Here is a 22,307-nt window from a genome sequence, read left to right on the forward strand (position 1 = left end):
CCGGCTGGAACAAAGACTGCGAGATGGGATTGGTCAAGCCCAGTGTCACGCCCTGACCTTAGTTCCTTTTTTATGTCTCTATTTTGGTTTGGTTAGGGCGTGAGTTGGGGTGGGCATTCTATGTCTGGTGTTCTATGTTGTCTATTTCTTTGTGTTTGGCCGTGTGTGGTTCTCAATCAGAGGCAGCTGTCTATCGTTGTCTCTGATTGAGAACCATACTTAGGTAGCAATTTTTCCAACCTGTATTTTGTGGGTAGTTGTTTTCTGTTTTGTGTGTCTGCACCAGCCAGAACTGTTTCGGTCGTTATCTTTGTTATTTTTGTTATTTCAGTGTTCCTTCAATAAATATGGACACGTACCACGCTGCACCTTGGTCCTCTCCTTCCAACAGCCATTCCATCCAGAGGACCAGGCAACACCAGCCCCTCTGATAGGACAGAAACGGCTCCCAGCCCCTCCCCTTCCACAGAGACAGAGACAGACATCAATACAGAGCAATACATCTCCCTCCACCACGGACACAGACTCCAAGCTCTCTAGCCACTCTAGGACCATAATGAACCAGCTTATCGAGGGCTATGAGACTGTAGACTCCACCACTGTCACACAACACTCCATAGACACAGTTCTGGCAAGGGCGGCAGGACTGTGGGCTCATGCTATACCCAGAATGGCTTGAATGGTACAGTGTAGGGTCCCAGACATTTAGGACCAGTTTCTCAGATTAAACCCTGGACTAAACTTTCAATGGATATAAATCATGCCCAATGATACTGGCCTAGGATACTGATGAAATGTTATGTATGCCACATGTGGGAAAAAAGGTGCTCCGGTCTTTGCTAAATGTGATGATATTCAGTGATAAAGACAAGAGATTTTTCTCTGCTACAGAGAGTACATTCTCTCAGTTTGTGCACGTATGACTATTATGATAACAACAACGCAAAGTCAGACTTTTACTTGTTGTAAGTTGAACAAGTTGTCATGTGCCGCTTGCTTTTTCATTTTTAACTTGATTGTGATTTCCCATTTATTGTGAAAAACAAACGTTTACAAAAATGTGGCATCCTGGATTGGCAATGTTAATCCCTACCCGAAGTGCAATAAAAACAATTGTAATGTTTTGAACATTTTACTTTGTATGAGTAATCAGTTGTAGATAGCTGTTAGGTGAAGTGGATACCTCAATTGAGATGGATTCCTTTCCTCCATGATGACTGATGCTGCATGATATAAGAGGGATCTTATCCAGTCCCTTAATCAGTGATTGTGAAAGAAAGGTAACGAAGAAAGTAAACCAATGTAGAGTATTGAAACATCTCCCTGGATGTAAGGAGGCTGAAAGCTAAGTTGCTGTCCTAGAAGATGAAAGCTAAGTTACTGTCCTAGAAGATGAAAGCTAAGTTACTGTCCTAGAAGATGAAAGCTAAGTTGCTGTCCTAGAAGATGAAAGCTAAGTTACTGTCCTAGAAGATGAAAGCTAAGTTACTGTCCTAGAAGATGAAAGCTAAGTTACTGTCCTAGAAGATGAAAGCTAAGTTACTGTCCTAGAAGATGAAAGCTAAGTTACTGTCCTAGAGGCTCAAAGCTAAGCTACTGTCCTATAAAACAACAAATTGTTGGATTTTGTCTTGTTGCTATTTTGTGCTATGTTGCTCTGTCTGCATGCTATGTCTTGCTTGTCCAATGATGCTCTGCGTGTACTCACTGCTCATTGATTGTCTGTATTGTAATTGTTATTAATAACCTGCCCTGGGACTGCGGTTGAAAATGAGCCGGCTGGCTAAAACAGGCACTTTTACTGAAATGTTGATTAATGTGCACAGTCCCTGTAAAAATAAAATAAACTCAAACTCACTCAATAAGATGAAAGCTAAGCTACTATCCTAGAGGTTCAAAGCTAAGACATTATAGGCGAAATGCTAAGCTACTATCCTAGAGGCTAAACGCTAAGCTACTGTCCTAGAGGCTAAATGCTAAGCTACTGTCCTCGAGGCTAAATGCTAAGCTACTGTCCTAGAGGCTAAATGCTAAGCTACTGTCCTAGAGGCTGAACACTAAGCTAATGTAAACTCACCCTATTCCGTACAAATGTGCGCAACCGCGACATTCAAACAAGGCTACAAAGAAAACTAATGGGACTGTGTTGACTGTGTTGACTTCAAAATCTGGGGTGTGAACTACGTTTCTATTCAAGCGTTGATCGACATGGTAACGGCTCTATAGTATTGGAGAAAAGTTGAAAAAACTGACCCTCCGTTACATCGTGACGTGTCATGCCGTAACATACAGCACACATAAAGCAACTATTTCTGTCTTACAAACTCTCTCCAACAGGTGTAGCACTTCTCTCATCGTTTAAAACAAGAAATGGACAGTGACGGGGGTAAGGGGGATACCTAGTCCTTTTTTGCGTCATCACTGTAAGCGATCATGACTCTCAAAGCCGCTGTTTACTTCTGAAGATCACTTTAGCACGCCCTAAAAACCCGATTGAAATTCGACACAAACCTTCAAATAGGTATGTAATGACACATTATATAGGAGATAAGGTGATAAGTTGGACAGATCGAGTGAAAAAAAAGCAGTTTTCCCACACATCTCCTCTCCTTCTCAATACCACGCATTAGTTTGGCTTCCCCACCCGCCATTTTTAAAAAGACCCGACGGAGCTCATTGCCTTCTTGAATTATGCAGGAAGGGCTGCTTGGAGGTCATGTCATTAATTTTGTTGGAAAGGGGAGAAATTGTGCTTTACAATGGTATTGACATTACAGTTGATCTGCAAGTATTACGTTTTTGGGGCGCAAAAAATAAGGTCAATTGTACGGACTAAGGCGATGTACAAAAGTGAGTGAGTTTACGTTACTGTCCTAGAGGCTAAATGCTAAGCTACTTTCCTAGAGGCTAAATGCTAAGCTACTGTCCTAGATGCTGACTCGCTGGCTGCCAGTCATCTCACTCACTATTCTTCTCTAGAATTGCTGTGTTTGAGGCTAGCCCATCACTAGCCAATAAGGAAAGACCTCCATCTAGTGGCTGATGATGTCGGTGACACACCCAGATTAAAGTGAAGCATTGTGGGATTGCAGGGTATAAATATCCCTCCATCCCTTGTGTCAGATTCATACCGAAGACAGGGTGAGTTAATGTCCAACATGTCATTCTGTTGTATAGGCTACGTCCCAAATGGGACCCTATTACCTATGCAATGCACTACTTTTGACCAGAGCCCTACGGGTGAGCCCAGAGACCTACAGTGCACTGTATAGGGAATAGGATGCCCCGAAGGCATACAGTACAGTGGTGCACCACTGTTGTCCCGGCAACCATTCACAGAACAAGGCCAGACAGATTAATTTGCCTGCCAGTGACTGTCTTTGCCTCCCTCTTTCCCTCCGTCCCCTAATTCTCCTGCACTGAATATTTCTTATTCATTTAGCTGGCTCTGGTTCAGTCCCAAAAGGCACCCTAGTCCCTGTATAGTGCACACACTAGTGTTGATCAGAGTCCTGTAGGCCCTGGTCAAAAGTAGTGCACTACATAGGGAATTGGGTGCCATTTGGGACTCAGACTGGCTGCTTGCATTCAGCAGTGTGTAGTGTGCTGGTGGGTGGGTTGAATTAAAGTGACACAACTGCAGTACGTGCAACTCAGTAGCTAAAGAGAGCAGAGCAGCACTCCAGGGTCTGTGAGCTGTGAGATACATTTAAAAGGGAAGTAACCGTTTCAGTAGAGCAACGAGACACAGAGAGAGAGAGAGAGAGAGAGAGAGAGAGAGAGATAGAGAGGAGGATAGAGCTTCTCACCATGCTGTAGAGCATCCATGTCTCTAATCTAGTTTATAAAGGATCCTGATAGGAACTCGGGGAGAGAAATGTGTTTTATATTCTCACAGATTTAACTCAGTGTGTTATTTTGGATTATGCATATCTGTGTTTTCCACTGCACTGGATCTGGATGCAGGATCTAGCCAGCCCAGAACTGCAGCAAGTCAGCTGGTTTTATCCATTTACCCCATAGGGCTTTTTCCTCCCTTTTTCTCTTCTTTTTGTTTGAATAGCGAAGATGAGCAAGAGGCAGTCGGTCAGCTGCACAGTGAGCACAGGGGAGCAGGAGGACACACAGAACAGTACAGGCATTTTGAAATAGAAATAGAAAAGGAGGAGAGGAAGAGGAGGAGGAAGAGGGTCTGTGTTGTGTGGCAGAGTTGTGGTGTGTTCCCTGCTCAGTGCCTAGCAGTAACATGGCTGTGATACAGAAGAAGGAACACAGGGAGACCCCCAGCAAGAAGACAGCACCCCAAGAAGACAGAAAGGGTCTTTCTACCAGAGATACTCTAGACAAGCAGAAAAAGGAGAGCAGAGCCGGGAGACGGGGAGGTGGGTACTGTAGCGTTGATATGGCTGTTTTTTTACTGCAGGGGGGTACAGGGTGGTGGGTAACTGTAGCTTTGCTATGGTGAAGGCGATAGCTTCGCTGTGGGCTGTTCACTGTGTTTATAGAATGACATGGAGGTCATTGACATGAGGTTGGTATTGTAGCTTTGCTTTGCCGTTTACTGTGTTTATATACAGGACAGGCTGTCTGAAGCAGAATCAGTCAGAATCAGCCTCTCTCTTCCAGTTTATCATCAGTGAGGATATGTTCCATCATGTATCTAGGCCACATAATAAAGTAATTATCTTATTTTAGATTTATTATGGAGCATTTATTCCTGACATGTACCAATGGATCAGATTATCTGATATTGCCTCATATCTGTAGATAGACGTTCATCCTATTAGCTACTGCCATTTTGTTTTGTAAACAGTGAGGTAATGAAGTAGCTTATTGAATCACCCTCTATCTCTGCTGTGGTAAACATCAACACGCATCATAGGCCTGATTCAGTAGGATGCATTGATGCCCATTATTATACTATCCATTATTATAACACCCACTACTATAACACCCATTATTATAACATCCATTATTATACTGCCCATTATTATAATATCCATTATTATAATATCCACTATTATAACACCCACTACTATAACACCCATTATTATAATATCCATTATTATACTATCAATTATTATAACACCCACTACTATAACACCCATTATTATACTATCCATTATTATACTATCCATTATTATAATATCCATTATTATAATATCCATTATTATACTATCCATTATTATAACATCCATTATTATTATCCATTATTATACTATCCATTATTATAACACCCATTATTATAATATCCATTATCACAACATCCATTATTATAACACCCACTACTATAACACCCATTATTATACTATCCATTATTATACTATCCATTATTATAACACCCACTACTATAACACCCATTATTATAACATCCATTATTATACTACCCATTATTATACTATCCATTATTATAACACCCACTACTATACCACCCACTACTATAACACCCACTACTATACCACCCATTATCACAACATCCATTATTATAATATCCATTATTATACTATCCATTATTATTATATCCATTATTATATCACCCATTATTATAATACCCATTATCACAACATCCATTATTATAATATCCATTATTATACTATCCATTATTATTATATCCATTATTATATCACCCATTATTATAATACCCATTATCACAACATCCATTATTATAATATCCATTATTATACCATGGAGTGTGAAGGAAGATAATTTTTGTGTGTCTCTCTCATGCACAAGAAAGATACTTTCTTATGTACGTCTCTTGCACCAACATGTTGAGAAGGCACTACTTATCACCGGTCTGTTATCGTAAATACTATTTTGTACCAAATATCACTATTGATCACCCTCTTGTGAAGTATGTCTTTGTTCTTATCCTCTTCAGTCTTTATTTGTTTGTTCAATCTCCATGAGGTCAGGCGATGCCATTTGTTTATCCCTGCAAGGCACAGCAGGAACAGGCACATTGTAATCAAATTATCATTTGGTGTGTGCTTATATTTGTCCTGTTTCACACATGTACTAATGTGTACTATGCACGTGTGAAATGGAAATGTTTTTGTTGTTGTTGCATATCCCAACTCCCCCTGAGACACCCTCAGAGAGTGGGGTCACGGCCAGGGTCAGCCATTATCAATAGCAACCCTGGAGCAATTAAGGTTAAGTGCTTTGCTCAAGGGCACATCCATAGATTTTTTCCCCTCGGCTCAGGGATTCGAACTAGCACAACTGGCCCAACGCTCTAACCGCTAGGCTACCTGCCACTCTTTTATTAACAGCTCAAACCTGTCATGGTTTAAGGCCTGTACTAAGTACAACCAGTAGATTTTCTAGAAACTGGAATGATATGACCTATCTGGAATTAAACATCTTATACTAAGATTCTAAGACATATTTTTCTACGGTAGTGTCTCAGACTTTGCTAGCAGGTATAAACCATAATGATGCTGTTATAATGTAAAACCTGTTATGAACTGGAAGACCACCTCATAATGATCCTGACTAAATAATTCATTTTGAGTCAGCTGAATGTCAGAGAGGCCTGAACATGATGTTCTCTTTTATTCTTTCTTTGGTATCAGAAAAAGGCAATGAAGACATAAAGCCCAATAAATCAGAGAAGAGGAGAGCAGTCATCTGTGTCCCTGCCTCCATCAAATCAGCTGTGATCAGTAACAACACAACCAGTCCTGTAAACGCAGCAGGTCTTACACCAGTGCTCTCCCTCCCTCCCTCTCTCTCTATCTCTACACTCTTAGAAAAAAATTGTTCCATAAGGGTTCCAGGTAGAACCCTTTTGGGTTCCATGTAGAACCCTTTTGGGTTCCATGTAGAACCCTCTGTGGAAAGGATTCTAGATGGAACCCAAACGAGTTCTACCTGGAACCATAAAGGGTTCTTCAATGTGTTCTCCTATGGGGACAGCTGAAGAACCCTTTTAGTTTCTAGATAGCACCTTTTTTTCTAAGAGTGTTTCTCTATCTCTATCTCGCTTTCTCTGTGCCTGGAGTACTGCTTGTTATTTGTGTGTCAGTCGTCATGAGTTCTCTTCCTCTGAAGCTCACCACTGTTATCAAAACATGAATTTCACGCTGTTATTGAAGGACAATTTGAGTAAAAGCTGTCATTGCATCTTCATACAAACCTTTCCAATGTTATTTATTGTCTTATCTCTTTATTGAAACGTTAAAAAAATGTCCCTCAATTGTTAACCTACTGTTATTCTGTCCAGAAGAATATAATTGTGTCTATGGAGCAGCTAGCTACAGTCAACCCATCTTAAATCCACTCATCATTACTGATGTTGATCACTGATGTCACCAACCCATACTCTATGCACCGTGACGTAGAGTGAATGTCACATCTTTTCTAATATTCCAGGGCCACAGGCGCTGAAGGTTGATGACAGGCTGAGACTAGCGAAGGAGCGGAGGGAGGAGCATGAGAATCAGCTTGGTATGTGTAGCCACACATGATGACGACGGTACATGTAAAACACCTATGAGACCACTCAATTGTCAGTCACTTATTTTAGTCATTCCTTTCAGGTATTTTCCTAGCCTGGTCCCAGATCATTCCTCTCAGGTATTTTCCTAGCCTGGTCCTAGATCATTCCTTTCAGGTATTTTCCTAGCCTGGTCCTAGATCATTCCTTTCAGGTATTTTCCTAGCCTGGTCCTAGATGATTCCTTTCAGGTATTTTCCTAGCCTGGTCCTAGATCATTCCTCTCAGGTATTTTCCTAGCCTGGTCCTAGATCATTCCTTTCAGGTATTTTCCTAGCCTGGTCCTAGATCATTCTTTTCAGGTATTTTCCTAGCCTGGTCTCAGATCATTCCTTTCAGGTATTTTCCTAGTCTGGTCCCAGATCTATTTGTGCTGTCTTCTTCTTGCCAGCTCCCATGGTCACTGTCATGCTAAATTAGTTTATTGGTAGTTATCTACACAGCACAAAGATCTGGTACTAGGGTAGTATTTTGGTGGCTAGTAAGTCCCACAATGTGTTTGCAGTGTCCAGAGAGCTGGGCTGGTTGGCTCGAGAGGAGCGGGCCAGGCGTCTTTATGAGCAGCAGCTGGAGGTGAGGAAGAGGAGGCTACAGGAGCAGAGAGAGAAGGAGGAGAAGCGAAGGACAGCTCTTGAGCGGAGGGAGGAGCTTAAGAAACAGCTTGGTATGTAGCCACCACCCATGATGATGGTGGACCTCAACCTGAGGTACCCCTTGGGGGTACCTGGCCTATACCCAGGTGGTAATTCGGAAGACTCATAAGAACATAGGCATAATGATTAAAAAAATGTGATTTAGGGCTCTGTAACGAAAGGAGGTTGAGAACCACTGACCGATGATTTAGAAAAATAAATCTACTAAACTAAACTCCACTAAATGTGTATGTAGTGTCCAGAGAGCTGGGCCGGTTGGCTCGAGAGGAGCGGGCCAGGCGTCTCCATGAACAGCACCTGGAGGAAAGGAAGAGGAGGCTGCAGGAGCAGAGAGAGAAGGAGGAAAGGAGGCGCACTGCCGTGGAGGAGAAGAGGAGGCAGAGGATGAAGGAGGAGACAGTGAGTTGTTGTGTCTGAGGGGTCAGATGGAGCAGTAGTTACTTCTGATTAGGTGTCTATTGTGGGCATCAGTGTTGCTTTACAGCTTTTTCCAGAAAATAAAATGCACTAGTTTAAGTTGAGGGTCGTCAGTACAGGTGGATGGATGATTTCTGTAGGAGCAAGGACTGGATGGAGGCGGATAACTATTTAGCAGCTTTATTGAACAAGCCACATTGAACATCATCAGCTACCGGAACTAGAACTGTCTGTTAGTGATGGGTTGTTCGCGTTCGTGTAGGTGAATGTTGGGAGCCGGCTCGCATATCAGAAGAGACTAATCTATTTATACAAATATAAAAAAATTAAGATATGAATAATCAAAAGACTTAAATGAATAGTATTAACTAATTCAAAGAATGAAAAAATATGAATAATATAGGCCTAAATGCTCAAGCGCACACATTAGTTCTGACTGTCTGCTCAGACTAACAGCCTCACCTGTTGTTCCTGTCAATTAGACATGCGGTGTCAACCAAGGAACCAAAGATGCGTGAGGGAGGGGCGGAGCCAACTCACTCACAGTCACACACTTAGCAGCGGAGGAGAGTGGAGGAAGGACAGCTGTGAAAACAACAGCTGGAAAATGAGTCGGAAGCACGGTAGCATTTGGATACTTTTTAATAATGCAGACAATTTTAGAGCACAGTGTAGAATTTGCCAAAACAAAATCTCATATAAAGCCAGTTCTACGCACAACCTACACCGGCATATGCGAACTGTGCACCCAACTGTGACGCTAGTGGGCCTGCTAGTGCTAGTGGTGGAGCCAGCATCTCGTATCCACTCAGTCAAGAAGGCGACCCACAGCAACGCAGTCTTCTATGGACCAGTTTATGCCAAAGTCTATGTCTGTAGCAAAACAAGGCCAAATTGATATTGCATTGGCTAAAATGATTGCCACAGATTTCCAGCCATTTTTGATCATGGAGGACAGAGTTTTAAGAAGTTATAGCAATAGTCTAAATTCAATGTACACAATTCCAAACAGGAAAACACTTTTAAAATCACTTATTCCACAACTGTACGAGAGCACACAGGCTTCAGTGCGGGAAAGAGACCATAAAGCTACTGCAGTTTGCCTTACCACTGACTGCTGGACATCAAGGGTAACCGCTTCTTACATGTCGGCTACATGTCACTTCATTGAAACTTTTTGGATGTCTAGCTGTCTTCTGGACACACCTCAGAGAACTTGGCTGAGAAACTGTTGAGAGTGGCCAGAGAATGGCAAGTAGATGGAAAAGTGGTCTGTTGTGTTAGCAACAATGCAGCTAACATAACCAAAGCCATGAAAATGTTTTAATGGACCAGTCATCCATGTCTTGCCCACACAATCAACCTGATTGTAAGAGATGCTCTGAAGGTGATGAAGCCTACTGTGGACAAAGTGAAAGCAGCTGCGGAATACTTCCACAGGAGCACAATAGGTGCTGAAAAACTAAAGTCTACACAATGCCAGATGAGGATGCTTGAGCTGAGGCCTTAACAAGTCTGCACTACAAGTTGGAATTCAACATTTTATATGTTGATGCGGTTTCTTGAGTCAAAGGATGCCCTCATATCTACCCTGGCCATTGTCAATGCACCTGTTGGTGCTCTGACCCAAGAGGAATGGGAGGTGGTGGAGGAGGTGTGCAGAGTCCTGGAACCCTTTGAGCAGGTCACTGTGGAGATCAGTGGAGAGAGGTACAGTAAGCAGTTATTACTACATCATTATTTAATCCAGTATTATATATGTATATGAGCATTAGATGAGAATGTAGTATCAGTAGACAAAACATGAACCTGAACTAATAAGTTACTGTTCTCGCTCTTCAGCTATGTGACAGCCTCAACAATGATACTCCTGTGTAAGGGTCTGCAGCGAATCACAGACAGCCGCCAGAGAGAAGCAAATGTGACAGAGTTGATGGACACCCTATGTTCATCAAGGGACAGAAAGTTCCACAGATTAGAATGTAATCACTATCAGAAACCGCTACACTTGACCCCAGGTTTAAGAAGTTAGCCTTCAGTGATGCCAGAGCGATTGATGAGGCTCTTCAAAGAATAACCTCAGCAGCAGGGAGGGACAGGCCCAGCAGTCAGCTGGCTCAGGCACCAAGGCAACAGGAAGAAGAGGGAGCAGATGGAGCAGAAGCACCAGCAGTAGTGCCACAAACGTCTGCTGTTTGGATGCTGTTTGACGAGAGAGCAACTGGGGATGCAGCACGAAGGAATCCCTCAGCTGATGTCATAATGGAGGTCCGATCCTATTTAGAGGAGCCCCTCCAAAGATCTGCAGATCCTCTGAGCTGGTGGAAGAACAAGGCCTCTGTCTACCCATGGCTTACTAAAGTCATGACAGGGAGACTCTGCATGGTGGCCACATCCGTTCCCTCTGAGAGATTCTTCTCGAAAACGGGACAAATATTTACTGAGAGAAGAAACCGCATCAGCCCCTCGAAAGTGAGGCAGCTTGCATTTCTGAATGCAAATCTCTCATAAAAGCAAAATATGGTCAGCATTGCGGTGTGCTGCTGGTTATAACATGGCGATAAAGAAGAGAGAGAAAAGAGGGACCAGTTGAATGTTTTAAGTGGGATGCTGCAGTTTTGCAAATTATTTATTTGTCTTTGATATGGTGCAATATTCTATTATGCTGTTCAGAATGTATTCATTTTGAATGGTTAGATTTATATGAACTTTGTTTATATACATTAAAAAGTTCAACTTTAAATGCAAATGTTTAATAGCTTTCTTTTTCATAACAAACCAATGCATTTTTAAATACATTGTGCTTAAGGTAGAATATGATTTCATTTAATAATTTAATTAGTATTGTTTTAACACCAATCATAGTCAAACTATCGCAAACTGTTTAACTTCAAAAAATACAAAACATATATTTTTTTAAATAGCCGTTTGGGAGCCAAAAGAGCCGGAATGCCCATCACTGCTGTCTGTCACTTCCTGTATCAATAAAGCATAACCCCACACAATTAAAGAATTGGCCAATAGCAAAATAAATATTTAGTTACCAGGTAAAGAAATAGGTAAACAGTTATTTCCTGTAACACAGATTCACAACATATCAGCAACGTCTATAACTGCCAAATAAATTAAATTATTACTCAGGAAATAATCCAGAAAACAGATACTGTTTTCAACGTTTTGTGTACATATCTGAAGCTAAACGGTTTTAAGGCTCAATACGATGTAATGGATGTAATGGACCAAGTTACTGAATTGCGTGTCTTGCTCGCCAAACTCATACAGTGGATGTGAGAAGAGACTACTGTCTCACTGACGCTGAGGTTTGTTGTTGTCTGAAGGAGCGCTATGAGTCTGTGGTGAAGAAGACCTTAGAGAAGTGCCAGAGGGCCAAACAGAGACTGAGCCAGGGCTCTCGAGGAAGGAAGACCAACAACAAGAGCGGTAAATGAATAAAGGCTATTTCCTATATAGTGCACTACTTTTGAGTATCTGTTTGACTTTGTTTCATCTTCTTAACCCTTCAGCTACCGAGCTTATTCTTTCACCCTGTAACATCTTTTGACCTTAACTTTCCTCTGATTTCCTACCCTTTCTTACTTGCATTGTCTATCTATCTCTGTCTTGTATTGTCAATCTCTGTCTTGTATTGTCTATCTATCTCTGTCTTGTATTGTATATTTTTGTCTTGTATTGTCTATCTCTGTCTTGTATTGTCTATCTCTGTCTTGTATTGTCTATCTATCTCTGTCTTGTATTGTCTATCTCTGTCTTGTATTGTCTATCTATCTCTGTCTTGTATTGTCTATCTCTGTCTTGTATTGTCTATCTCTGTCTTGTATTGTCTATCTATCTCTGTCTTGTATTGTCTATGCTATTTTTTCTCTGTCCTTGTGCGTTGTCTTTTCTCCACTGTGCTTGGCTCTGCTGTAGCTACTCGCAGCTCTCCCCTGACTGCCTGGGAGAGGGCTCTGGTCTGTCGCCTCCTCACCCCAACATGCTCCTACCTAGCCAGGAGAAGGAGTCATAGTTGTCAGTCAAGAGAAGAGGAAGGTACTTCCAAAAGCCTGTAGAATAACAGTTATACACTGAGTGTTCAAAATATTAGGAACACCTGCTCTTTCCATGACATAGACTGACCCTTATTGATGTCACTTGTTGAAACCACTTCAATCAGTGTAGATGAAGGGGAGGAGACAGGTTAAATAAGGATTTTTAAGCCTTAAGACATGTATGTGTGCCATTCAGAGGGTGAATGGAAAAGACAAAATATCTAAGTGCCTTTGAACAGGGTATGGTAGGAGGTGCCAGGTGCACCGGTTTGTGTCAAGAACTGCAACACTGCTGGGTTTTTCACGCTCAACAGTTTCCCGTCTGCATCAAGAATGGTCCACCATCCAAAAGACATCCAGCCAATTTGATACAACTGTGGGAAGCTTTGGAGTCAACATGGGCCAGCATGTTGAATGCTTTCAACACCATGTAGAGTCCATGCTCCCACAACGAATTGAGGCTGTTCTGAGGGCAAAAAGGGGGGTGCAACTCAATATTAGGAAGGTGTTCCTAATGTTTGGTATACTCAGTGTATATATGTGTATATGTGTGTATGTATAAAGACCAAATCAAAATCAAATGTATTTATAAAGCCCTTCTTACATCAGCTGATATCTCAAAGTGCTGTACAGAAACCCAGCCTAAAACCCCAAACAGCCAGCAATGCAGGTGTAGAAGACCAGATCTCAATCCAAGAAAAAGGACATAGCATCAATAAAGTGTATTTGTTTAAATGAATTGATTTTAGGGGAATTTACATTCCAATATGGATTTGGACAATGCTTACTTAATTACTTATTTACATGACCAGATTTCCCACCAAAATGAAAAGCTCAGTATCGCTATTAGCAAGCAAATGAACTACTGACTCTCTGCTTCCTTTCCTCTCCTTTTTCAACCATTTCTGGGCACACGCACATTCTTTCACTGTATCACTTGCTAACCGTCACCCCATTGCTCCACAACAATGAAACAAACTGGTTCAGTTGTCCATGTTTGTCCTCGTTCAGCTTCATGCCACTCCATACCTGCCACTGCCACCAACTGTCATAAATCACCACACCGCTCTGGCACACCTGACCACCACCGGGTACAGGAAGGCCTTCAGGCAGACTACCGCTCTGGCACACCTGACCACCACCGGGTACAGGCAGGTCTTCAGGCAGACTACCGCTCTGGCACACCTGACCACCACCGGGTGCAGGCAGGCCTCCAGGCAGACTACCGCTCTGGCACACCTGACCACCACCGGGTGCAGGCAGGCCTCCAGGCAGACTACCGCTCTGGCACACCTGACCACCACCGGGTGCAGGCAGGCCTCCAGGCAGACTACCGCTCTGGCACACCTGACCACCACCGGGTGCAGGCAGGCCTTCAAGCAGATTACCGCTCTGGCACACCTGACCACCACCGGGTGCAGGCAGACTTCCAGGCAAATCTCCGGGCAGACTACCGGTCCAACATCTGGGCAAACTACCAGGTAGCCACCTCCCTCAGTCCCAGCCATACACTCTTAGAAAAAAGGGTTCCAAAAGGGTTCTTCAGCTGTCCCCATAGGAGAACCCTATTTGGTTCCAGGCAGAACCCTTTTGGGTTCGATGTAGAACCCTCTGTAGAAAGGGTTCTACCTGGAACCGAAAAGGGTTCTTCTAATAGTTCTCCTATGGGGACAGCCAAAGAACCCTTTTAGGTTCTGGATAGAACCTTTTTTTCTAAGAGTGTAGCAGCAACTGATCCATCATCATGGCACAGGTAATATTACATCACAGGTTATATTACATCACAGGTTATATTACATCACAGGTTATATTACATCACAGGTTATATAACATCACAGGTTATATTACATCACAGGTTATATTACATCACAGGTAATATTACATCACAGGTTATATAACATCACAGGTAATACCTGCTGGAAATGTAATTGTAAACATAGAGACAGATAGTTTAATCTCTTTGACTGTTATATGTCTGGGTCGACTGGGTTGGTGGGACGGTGTTGTTATTTTGTCTCCATGTGATGCACGAACTTGAGGGAAATGATTTCATTGGAGGAAGACAATAAACTCTATATTCTTTTCATTCATTCATTTTCTATTCTATTCATTCATCATGTATACTGGATTATTGGATGATATTCATTGTCATACTCTAACAGAGAGGCACACATTTCTATACATTTTTGAAGATACAACATTTATTGGTTATAAGCCTAAATTACTTTGATGTCTTTCTGCCGTCCCAAAATGACCGCAATGAAAGGAGCTTGTAACATGGCTCCATTCCTTCTGTCTCATGTTTCTATAATATATATGCTGTATTGTTAGGTCGATCATATATAATATATATGCTGTATTGTTAGGTCGATCATATTAACTGTCATAATCTACAGGAGACACACTTTTGAAAGCTAAAAGACAAATGTCCCTTTTCTGGAAGCATTGTTTATTAATAATAAGCCTCAATCACTGCAGTAAAATGATCTGTTGATTTGGTATGAAGTTAACAGACTGCAATAAAATGATCTGTTGATTTGGTATGAAGTTAACAGACTGCAGTAAAATGATCTGTTGATTTACTATGAAGTTAACAGACTGCAGTAAAATGATCTGTTGATTTGGTATGAAGTTAACAGACTGCAGTAAAATGATCTGTTGATTTGGTATGAAGTTAACAGACTGCAGTAAAATGATCTGTTGATTTGATATGAAGTTAACAGACTGCAGTAAAACGATCTGTTGATTTGATATGAAGTTAACAGACTGCAGTAAAATGATCTGTTGATTTGATATGAAGTTAACAGACTGCAGTAAAACGATCTGTTGATTTGGTATGAAGTTAGCAGACTGCAGTAAAATGATCTGTTGATTTGATATGAAGTTAACAGACTGCAGTAAAACGATCTGTTGATTTGGTATGAAGTTAGCAGACTGCAGTAAAATGATCTGTTGATTTGGTATGAAGTTATTAACAGACTGCAGTAAAACGATCTTGTAACATGTCTGTTGATTTATTATGAAGTTAAATGCAGCACAGCAGAAGGAGAGTGAGAGGACGTTCAGGAGGAATAGACAGCAGCCTCACATACCCAATGCTCCCGTGAAAGTGTTATCCACAAACATACAGAGCAGAGATGCAGTGCCCTCTCCAGAACGGTATGTGATTGTCCGTCTGCTACTATGTCTGGATGTTGTATCACACAAACTACTTATCATGTACCTCATTTTTTTTCATACAGTGAGAGCACTCTGTTGAGAATTGTTGTGTATAATTTAACCAACCACACGTCTTGTAGAATAACCTGTCCAGTAAATTGGTGTTGTTTGCTTTTTCATCTCAAAAAAAGTATTCTCCTCTTCTTTTTTTTCAGTAAACCTGTGATCAGACACAAACATGTGATTAGACAGCCTCCATCACAGCAGGTTGGGCTGGAACTGTACCCTGTTCCGGAGGAGGATGGTCCTCCAGTCTCCAACCAAACCCTGTCCCCTGGGAACTCACGGCCCAGCCGGACCATCTCTCCTTGGGCTCCAGTCCCCAATCACACCCTCTCCCCCGGGAACTCACAACCAATCAGGATCTCAGCAGCAGCATGGGACCAGGTCCAACCATTCGTAGGCTCAGCAGAACCTCAGACAGTCCCCACACCTAGAACTGAGGGCGATACAGGTGAGAATGAGCATCTAAAAATGTAAGGCACTGCACCATCAACTACTATTTATTTCTAGAATTCCCTAGATACATTTCAGATATTGTAATGTACAGTGTATGGTTGTAGTCAATTCCATTTTAGTTCAGTCAATGCAGGAAGTCCAGTTCTACTCATTGAAAAACAATCAGGAAATCTGGTTCAATGTGCATTTGGACTCTTATGGGTGACTCTTATGACATGTCCACCTCCTCAGGCCCCCTTCCTGGAGCCGCCTCCTGCCCCAGGCCATCTGCTGGCACCATGGATCCAGAGGAGGCCTCATGTCTTCTGGCCGAGAAGAGAAGAGAGGCCCGTCTGAGGAGAGAGAGAGAGGAGGAGAATAGCCTGCGCAGGGTGGAGGTAGAAAGGTACAGACAGAGAGCCACCTTACATCTTCCCATCTCTCTTCTACTGACCCAACATTCATCTTCCCAGTAGGAAAAAAAACCTGAGTAATCTTCCCCCCCCCCCCCAGGTGCAAGTTTTGGTTTTGTCCTAGCATTACACAGCTGTTTCAAATAACCAACTCATCAGCAAGCTTTGATTATCTGAATCAGCTGTGTAGTGCTCGGGCAAAAACCAAAACGTGCACCCAGGGAGGACCCTGGGACCGAGTTTTGGAAAACCTGGTCTAAGGGAGCGTTTCACATGTTCAGAGGATTAATTCATTTGTATGGTGATGTGCTGTGCTGTTATACACATGTTACGTAATGTCATGTCATGTGGCATCACAGCAGAGGCAGAGAGGAGCTGGAGCGCAGGAGGGCAGAGGAGCGAGTACGGCTCGAGGCTGAGGCCCAGTGGCTGGTAGAGAGGAGGGAGGAAGAGGAGCGGAGACATGCAGAGGAGGAGAGAGCCATCCCGGCCACACAGGAAGCTGCTCTCCTCCAGAAACAGGTGAGGGATGTGGTATATTAAATTTTTTTAGTAGAAGCCCAACTTCGTAATTTATGTACGGTATATAAAGTTTACATCAGTGTTAATAATGTAGCATCTGTTTCCGTAATGGCTTTGGTTCTCTATGTCCTGTCCCAGAGAGAGGAGGAGGAGGCCCAGGCCAGGGACAAGGCAGAGCAGCAGAGGCTGCAGAGAGAGAAGCACTTCCAGAAGGAGGAGGAACAACGGCAGGAGAGGAAAAAGGTGACAATGGATGGAAGACGTGAACTCTAGGCAGTTACGAGAAACACCAGGGTCGTTATGTGCCATATTCTTATCATTCTGAAATTCTTCATAGGATGTTCTAGCGGATCCAGATAGTGTAAAATTGACTACAAGAGAGCACCCAGGATCTTTATATATTGGCGCTCAACTTCAATACATGGGGTGGAGGGATGTTAGGGGTAATTGTTGTTGTGTTTCACAAAAAAAATAACATTATTTTTATAAGGGGGAAATGTTATGTTATTAAACATGAATTTTGATAAGGGTGTTATGAAAGTCTAAATGAAAGCTTTCAAGACTTTTCACAGACTTCTTTTTGTTTTCAGCGACTGGAGTTGATCATGAGGCGGACTAGGAAGACCTCAACTGAAGACAAAAAAGTAAGTACACCAGCCTAGTTCAGAGGAACAGTACATTGCCCTGAAGCACTCAGGTTTTCTGCCACAAGTACCAAAGCTGACTTTTTTTGCTTGAGAGGTTAATTACCACCGTTTTTAAAAAACAAACTTGTCCTTGACCAAACTGCTAAAGTTGCTTTCATGATGTGATTGCTTTCATGCAGAAATCCATCTCAAAGGTAGTGGCTTTAGCTTAAAACTAAACAAAAAGCACGTGTACTTTCCTGCCCCAGATACCATCCTTGTTAACCATATTTTACTTTAAAAAAACAAACAGAATTTGCCCTTGCCTTGAAAAAAATCGACATGATTGTTTTCATGCAGACGCCTGCCCTGAATGGGAAGACAAACAGAAACCCCTCTCCAGAGGAAGCCCAACCAAAAAAGAACACTGAGCCTGTGAAGAACGGCAACGGCACTTTAGAAGAGGTCAACCTAGGGGTCGAGACGGGGACCAATCTAGGTCTGAGTGGCGTGGAAGACAACATGGTTCCTGTCGTGGCCTTCAAAGAACGCAGGTATACACACTCCCGTTCAAAAGTTTGGGGTCACTTAGAAATGTCCTTGTTTTTGTAAGAAAAGCAAAACATTTTGTCCATTAAAATAACTTCAAACTTGCAAAACACCAGTCTCAATGTCAACAGTGAAGAGGCGACTCCGGGATGCTGGCCTACTAGGCAGATTTGCAAAGAAAAAGACATATCTCAGACTGGCCAATAAAAATAAAAGATTAAGATGGGCAAAGGAACACAGACACTGGACAGAGGAACTCTGCCTAGAAGGCCAGCATCCCGGAACCGCCTCTTCACTGTTGACGTTGAGACTGGTGTTTTACAGGTATTCTTTAATGAAGCTGCCAGATGAGGACTTGTGAGGTGTCTGTTTCTCAAACTAGACACTCTAATGTACTTGCCCTCTTGCTCAGTTGTGCATCGGGGACTCCCACTCCTCCTTCTATTCTGGCTAGAGACAGCTTGCGCTGTTCTGTGTAGGGAGTTGTACACAGATATTCAATTAAAAATCAGCAGTTTCCAGCTACAATAGTCATTTACAACATTAACAATGTCTACACTGTATTTCTGATAAATGTTATTTATTTATTAAACCTTTATTTAACCAGGAAGGGCTCATTGAGAATTGAAATCTCTTTTTCAAGAGTGCCCTGGCCAAGATAGGCAGAACCAAGTCATTACAGACAGACAACATGAAAAACTACAAGTAATCTAGTAAAAACATAGAATTCACAAGAGTATAACAAAATCATAAAAGAGCAAATTAGAAACATTGACAGGTCAGGGAATCAGCCTCAAAATCCTTCATCAGTGATTTACATTTTTTTTTTTTAATGGACAAAAAAATTGCTTTTCTTTCAAAAACAAGGACATTTCTAACTGACTCCAAACTTTTGAACGGTAGTGTATATACAGTTGAAGTCGGAAGTTTACGTACACTTAGGTTGAAGTCATTAAAACTTGTTTTTCAACCACTCCACAAATTTCTTGTTAACAAACTATAGTTTTGGCAAGCCTGTTAGGACATCTACTTTGTGCATGACACAAGTAATTTTTCCAACAATTGTTTACAGACATATTTTTTAACTTATAATTCACTGTATCACAATTCCAGTGGGTCAGAAGTTTACAAACACTACGTTGACTGTGCCTTATAACAGCTTGGAAAATTCCAGAAAATTATGTCATGGCTTTAGAAGCTTCTGATAGGCTAATTGACATAATTTGAGTCAATTGGAGGTGTACCTGTGGATGTATTTCAAGGTATGCATTTCAATTTTTACTAGGATTAAATGTCCAGAATTGTGAAAAACTGAGTTTAAATGTATTTGGCTAAGGTGTATGTAAACTTCCGACTTCAACTATATATATATATATATATATATATAATACATCCCAAAATCTATATATATATATTTTAAATGTAACCTTATTTATTTAACTAGGCAAGTCAGTTAACGGCCTAGGAACAGTGGGTTAACTGCCTTGTTCAGGGGCAGAACAACAGATTTTTACCTTGTCAGCTCAGGGATTCGATCCAGCAACCTTTAGGTTACTGGCCCAACACTCTAACCACTAGACTACCTGCTGCCCCTACACAGTATATTTATGTCTGTTTGATCATGTCTTATGATGTATGTTCTGTGATATGATATATAATGTTATCTGAAGTGATGTATTGTATGTTGCCAAGTAAATTTTCTTATGGAATATTAATGTATTAATTCATTTGTTCATTCAGGTCCCTGCTAACTCTGACCGGCATGGAGGAGATCCAGGCCCATCAGAGGGCAGGTGAGAGCTCATCACCACATCCTCCGTCAGCTCATCTATACTCTCTATGCTATGTAGATATTACACTAGAGTCTTGAACACTAGAGCCCCCTCAAAAGTCCAAGATTTCTACCGCCAAGAGGTTATGGGCTCTCAATATTCAATGTGTGATTCGAACCCGGAAGCAGATTACATAGTTACGGTCTCTCAATCATTTCTTTGCATGTGTCTCTAAGTCTAAGATACTAATGTGAATCAAGGGATTTTATGTTATTAACCCATTTCTATCACATACTCCTTAGAAGTTATCTGAGTATCGTACAGATCAGAGGGGAGACAACCCATCCACGAATATTTCCACAGCTGTGGCGTTTTTTCCCTTTTTTTGACAAAGAAAGGAATAACTGCAGCCTTTTTCCTGCCCTGCACTTTTAGAGAGAGTATGTGATGAGAAACAAACATTTCTCTGGTGGACTTTCTGATCTCGAAGGAGCACACCACCATTTGGTCACACTTTAATTTCATCCAAAATGGCACGAGCTGCATTTGTCATCACCATCTACAACACTAGACAGGGGAGCTTGTTTGTCATTGCAACAACTCTGAACAATGTTTTATCTAGTCTGTAAATAAGGGTCCATGCCTCATAGCTGCAGATTTAAACGGATTAAATGAGTAGTTGGATATAATGGGCGTTAGATACACAATTTATTAATAAAAATATGTATTCTGTCAATACATTTTTAACTGTATTGGCACTGAATGTCTCCCAATCATGACTGATGTTTTTAGCCATGTGCTTGAGCTTTTCCTAACTATGCTGCTATTTGAGCACTTTGCCTTCCAGTTAGTAGGATAGTGGTGTGCTAGTTTCAGAGCAAAAGCCTTTGTTTTGAGTTCAAATAAAGGCCACTTTCTGACTATAATCTAATAATATTTCTCAAAGCTGCTATGGAACTTGTGTGGTTTGTCGTTTTAGAGAACTATACTCACTTGAGGGTTGACCACTTCCAAAGTATTTTGGCAGTTCCTTACTTGGAAATTGTCCAATCATTTTAGAAAACAAATAAGAGTCTGAAGTGTAAAATGTAAGTCTGTCTTTTAAAGTGTAAAAACAAATAAAGCAATGCACTGATAAAACTATGTGATCTGGTATGAGTAGATTGTCACTTGTTTCATACTCTGCACTCCTGTCCACATGCAGCGCATTCTGAAAGCATTCAGACCCCTTGACTTTTTCAAAATTTTGCTACATTACAGCCTTATTCTAAAATTGATTAAATTACATATTTTTTCTCATCAATCTACACACAATACCTCATAATGACAAGGCGAAAACAGTGTTGTATACATTTTTCTACATGTATTACAAATTTAAAAAACAACTTATTTACATAAATATTCAGACCCTTTGCTCTGAGACTCGAAATTGACCTCAGGTACATCCTGTTTCCATTGATCATCCTTGAGATGTTTCTACCACTTCATTGGAGTCTATCTGTGGTAAATCCAATTGATTGGACATGATTTGGAAAGGCACACACCTGTCTACATAAGGTTCCACAGTTGACAGTGAATGTCAGAGGAAAAACCAAGCCATGAGACTGAAGGAGAGCTCTGAGACCGGATTGTGTCGAGGCACAGATCTGGGGAAGGGTACCAAAACATGTCTGCAGCATTGAAGGTCCCCAAGAACACAGTGGTCTCAATCATTCTTAAATGGAAGAAGTTTAAATGGAAGAACCACCAAGACTCTTCCTAGAGCTGGCCGCCCAGCAAAACTGTACAATCGGGAAAAAGGTCTTGGTCAGTGAGGTGACCAAGAACCCGATGGTGACTCTAACAGAGCGCCTGAGTTCCTCTGTAAAAATGGGAGAACCTTCGAGAAGGACAACCATCTTTGCAGCACTCCACCAATTAGGCCTTTAGAGTGGTAGAGTGGCCACTCCTCAGTTAAAAGGCACGACAGCCTGATTTGAGTTTGTCTGAGAGTCTTTAGGTGCCTTTTGGCAATGAGAAACAAGATTCTCTGTTCTGATGAAACCAAGATTGAACTCTTTGGCCTGCACGCCAAGGGTCACATCTGGAAGAAACCTGGCACCATCCCTACGGTGAAGCATGGTGGTGGCAACATCATGCTGTGGGGAT

General features: G+C 41.7%; 1 protein-coding gene across 4 annotated transcripts; it reads left to right on the forward strand.

Moving 5' to 3' along the window:
• Positions 1-3,661: 3,661 nt before the first annotated feature.
• LOC129813149 (ensconsin-like) lies at positions 3,662-21,302 on the forward strand. 4 transcript variants are annotated; one of them, XM_055865376.1, is made up of 17 exons: positions 3,662-4,382; positions 6,579-6,701; positions 7,378-7,452; positions 8,007-8,165; positions 8,390-8,553; positions 11,910-12,012; positions 12,502-12,621; positions 13,608-14,101; positions 15,646-15,779; positions 15,995-16,293; positions 16,530-16,683; positions 17,050-17,212; positions 17,351-17,455; positions 17,803-17,856; positions 18,199-18,392; positions 20,128-20,180; positions 20,462-21,302. In XM_055865376.1, the coding sequence occupies exons 1-17, from the start codon at positions 4,247-4,249 to the stop codon at positions 20,470-20,472; spliced, it is 2,541 nt and encodes an 846-aa protein (XP_055721351.1). In that variant the 5' UTR covers positions 3,662-4,246; the 3' UTR covers positions 20,473-21,302. The 4 variants fall into 4 exon arrangements, with proteins under 4 accessions (XP_055721351.1, XP_055721353.1, XP_055721350.1 ...); XM_055865375.1 differs by having other exon boundaries at positions 3,663-4,382; positions 20,128-21,302; XM_055865378.1 differs by lacking the exon at positions 12,502-12,621 and having other exon boundaries at positions 13,632-14,101; positions 20,128-21,302.
• Positions 21,303-22,307: the final 1,005 nt, after the last annotated feature.

This window comes from Salvelinus fontinalis, chromosome 16, assembly GCF_029448725.1.
Source record: "Salvelinus fontinalis isolate EN_2023a chromosome 16, ASM2944872v1, whole genome shotgun sequence".
NCBI classification, from domain to species: Eukaryota; Metazoa; Chordata; class Actinopteri; order Salmoniformes; family Salmonidae; genus Salvelinus; species Salvelinus fontinalis.

Excerpts from the sequence above, each read along its gene's own strand:
- LOC129813149 (XM_055865375.1), top strand. The coding sequence starts at position 4,247 with ATGGCTGTGATACAGAAGAAGGAACACAGGGAGACCCCCAGCAAGAAG. Across the intron at positions 7,453-8,006 it reads GGAGCATGAGAATCAGCTTG|TGTCCAGAGAGCTGGGCTGG; the intron begins GTATGTGTAGCC and ends ATGTGTTTGCAG. Across the intron at positions 16,294-16,529 it reads TAGAACTGAGGGCGATACAG|GCCCCCTTCCTGGAGCCGCC; the intron begins GTGAGAATGAGC and ends CCACCTCCTCAG.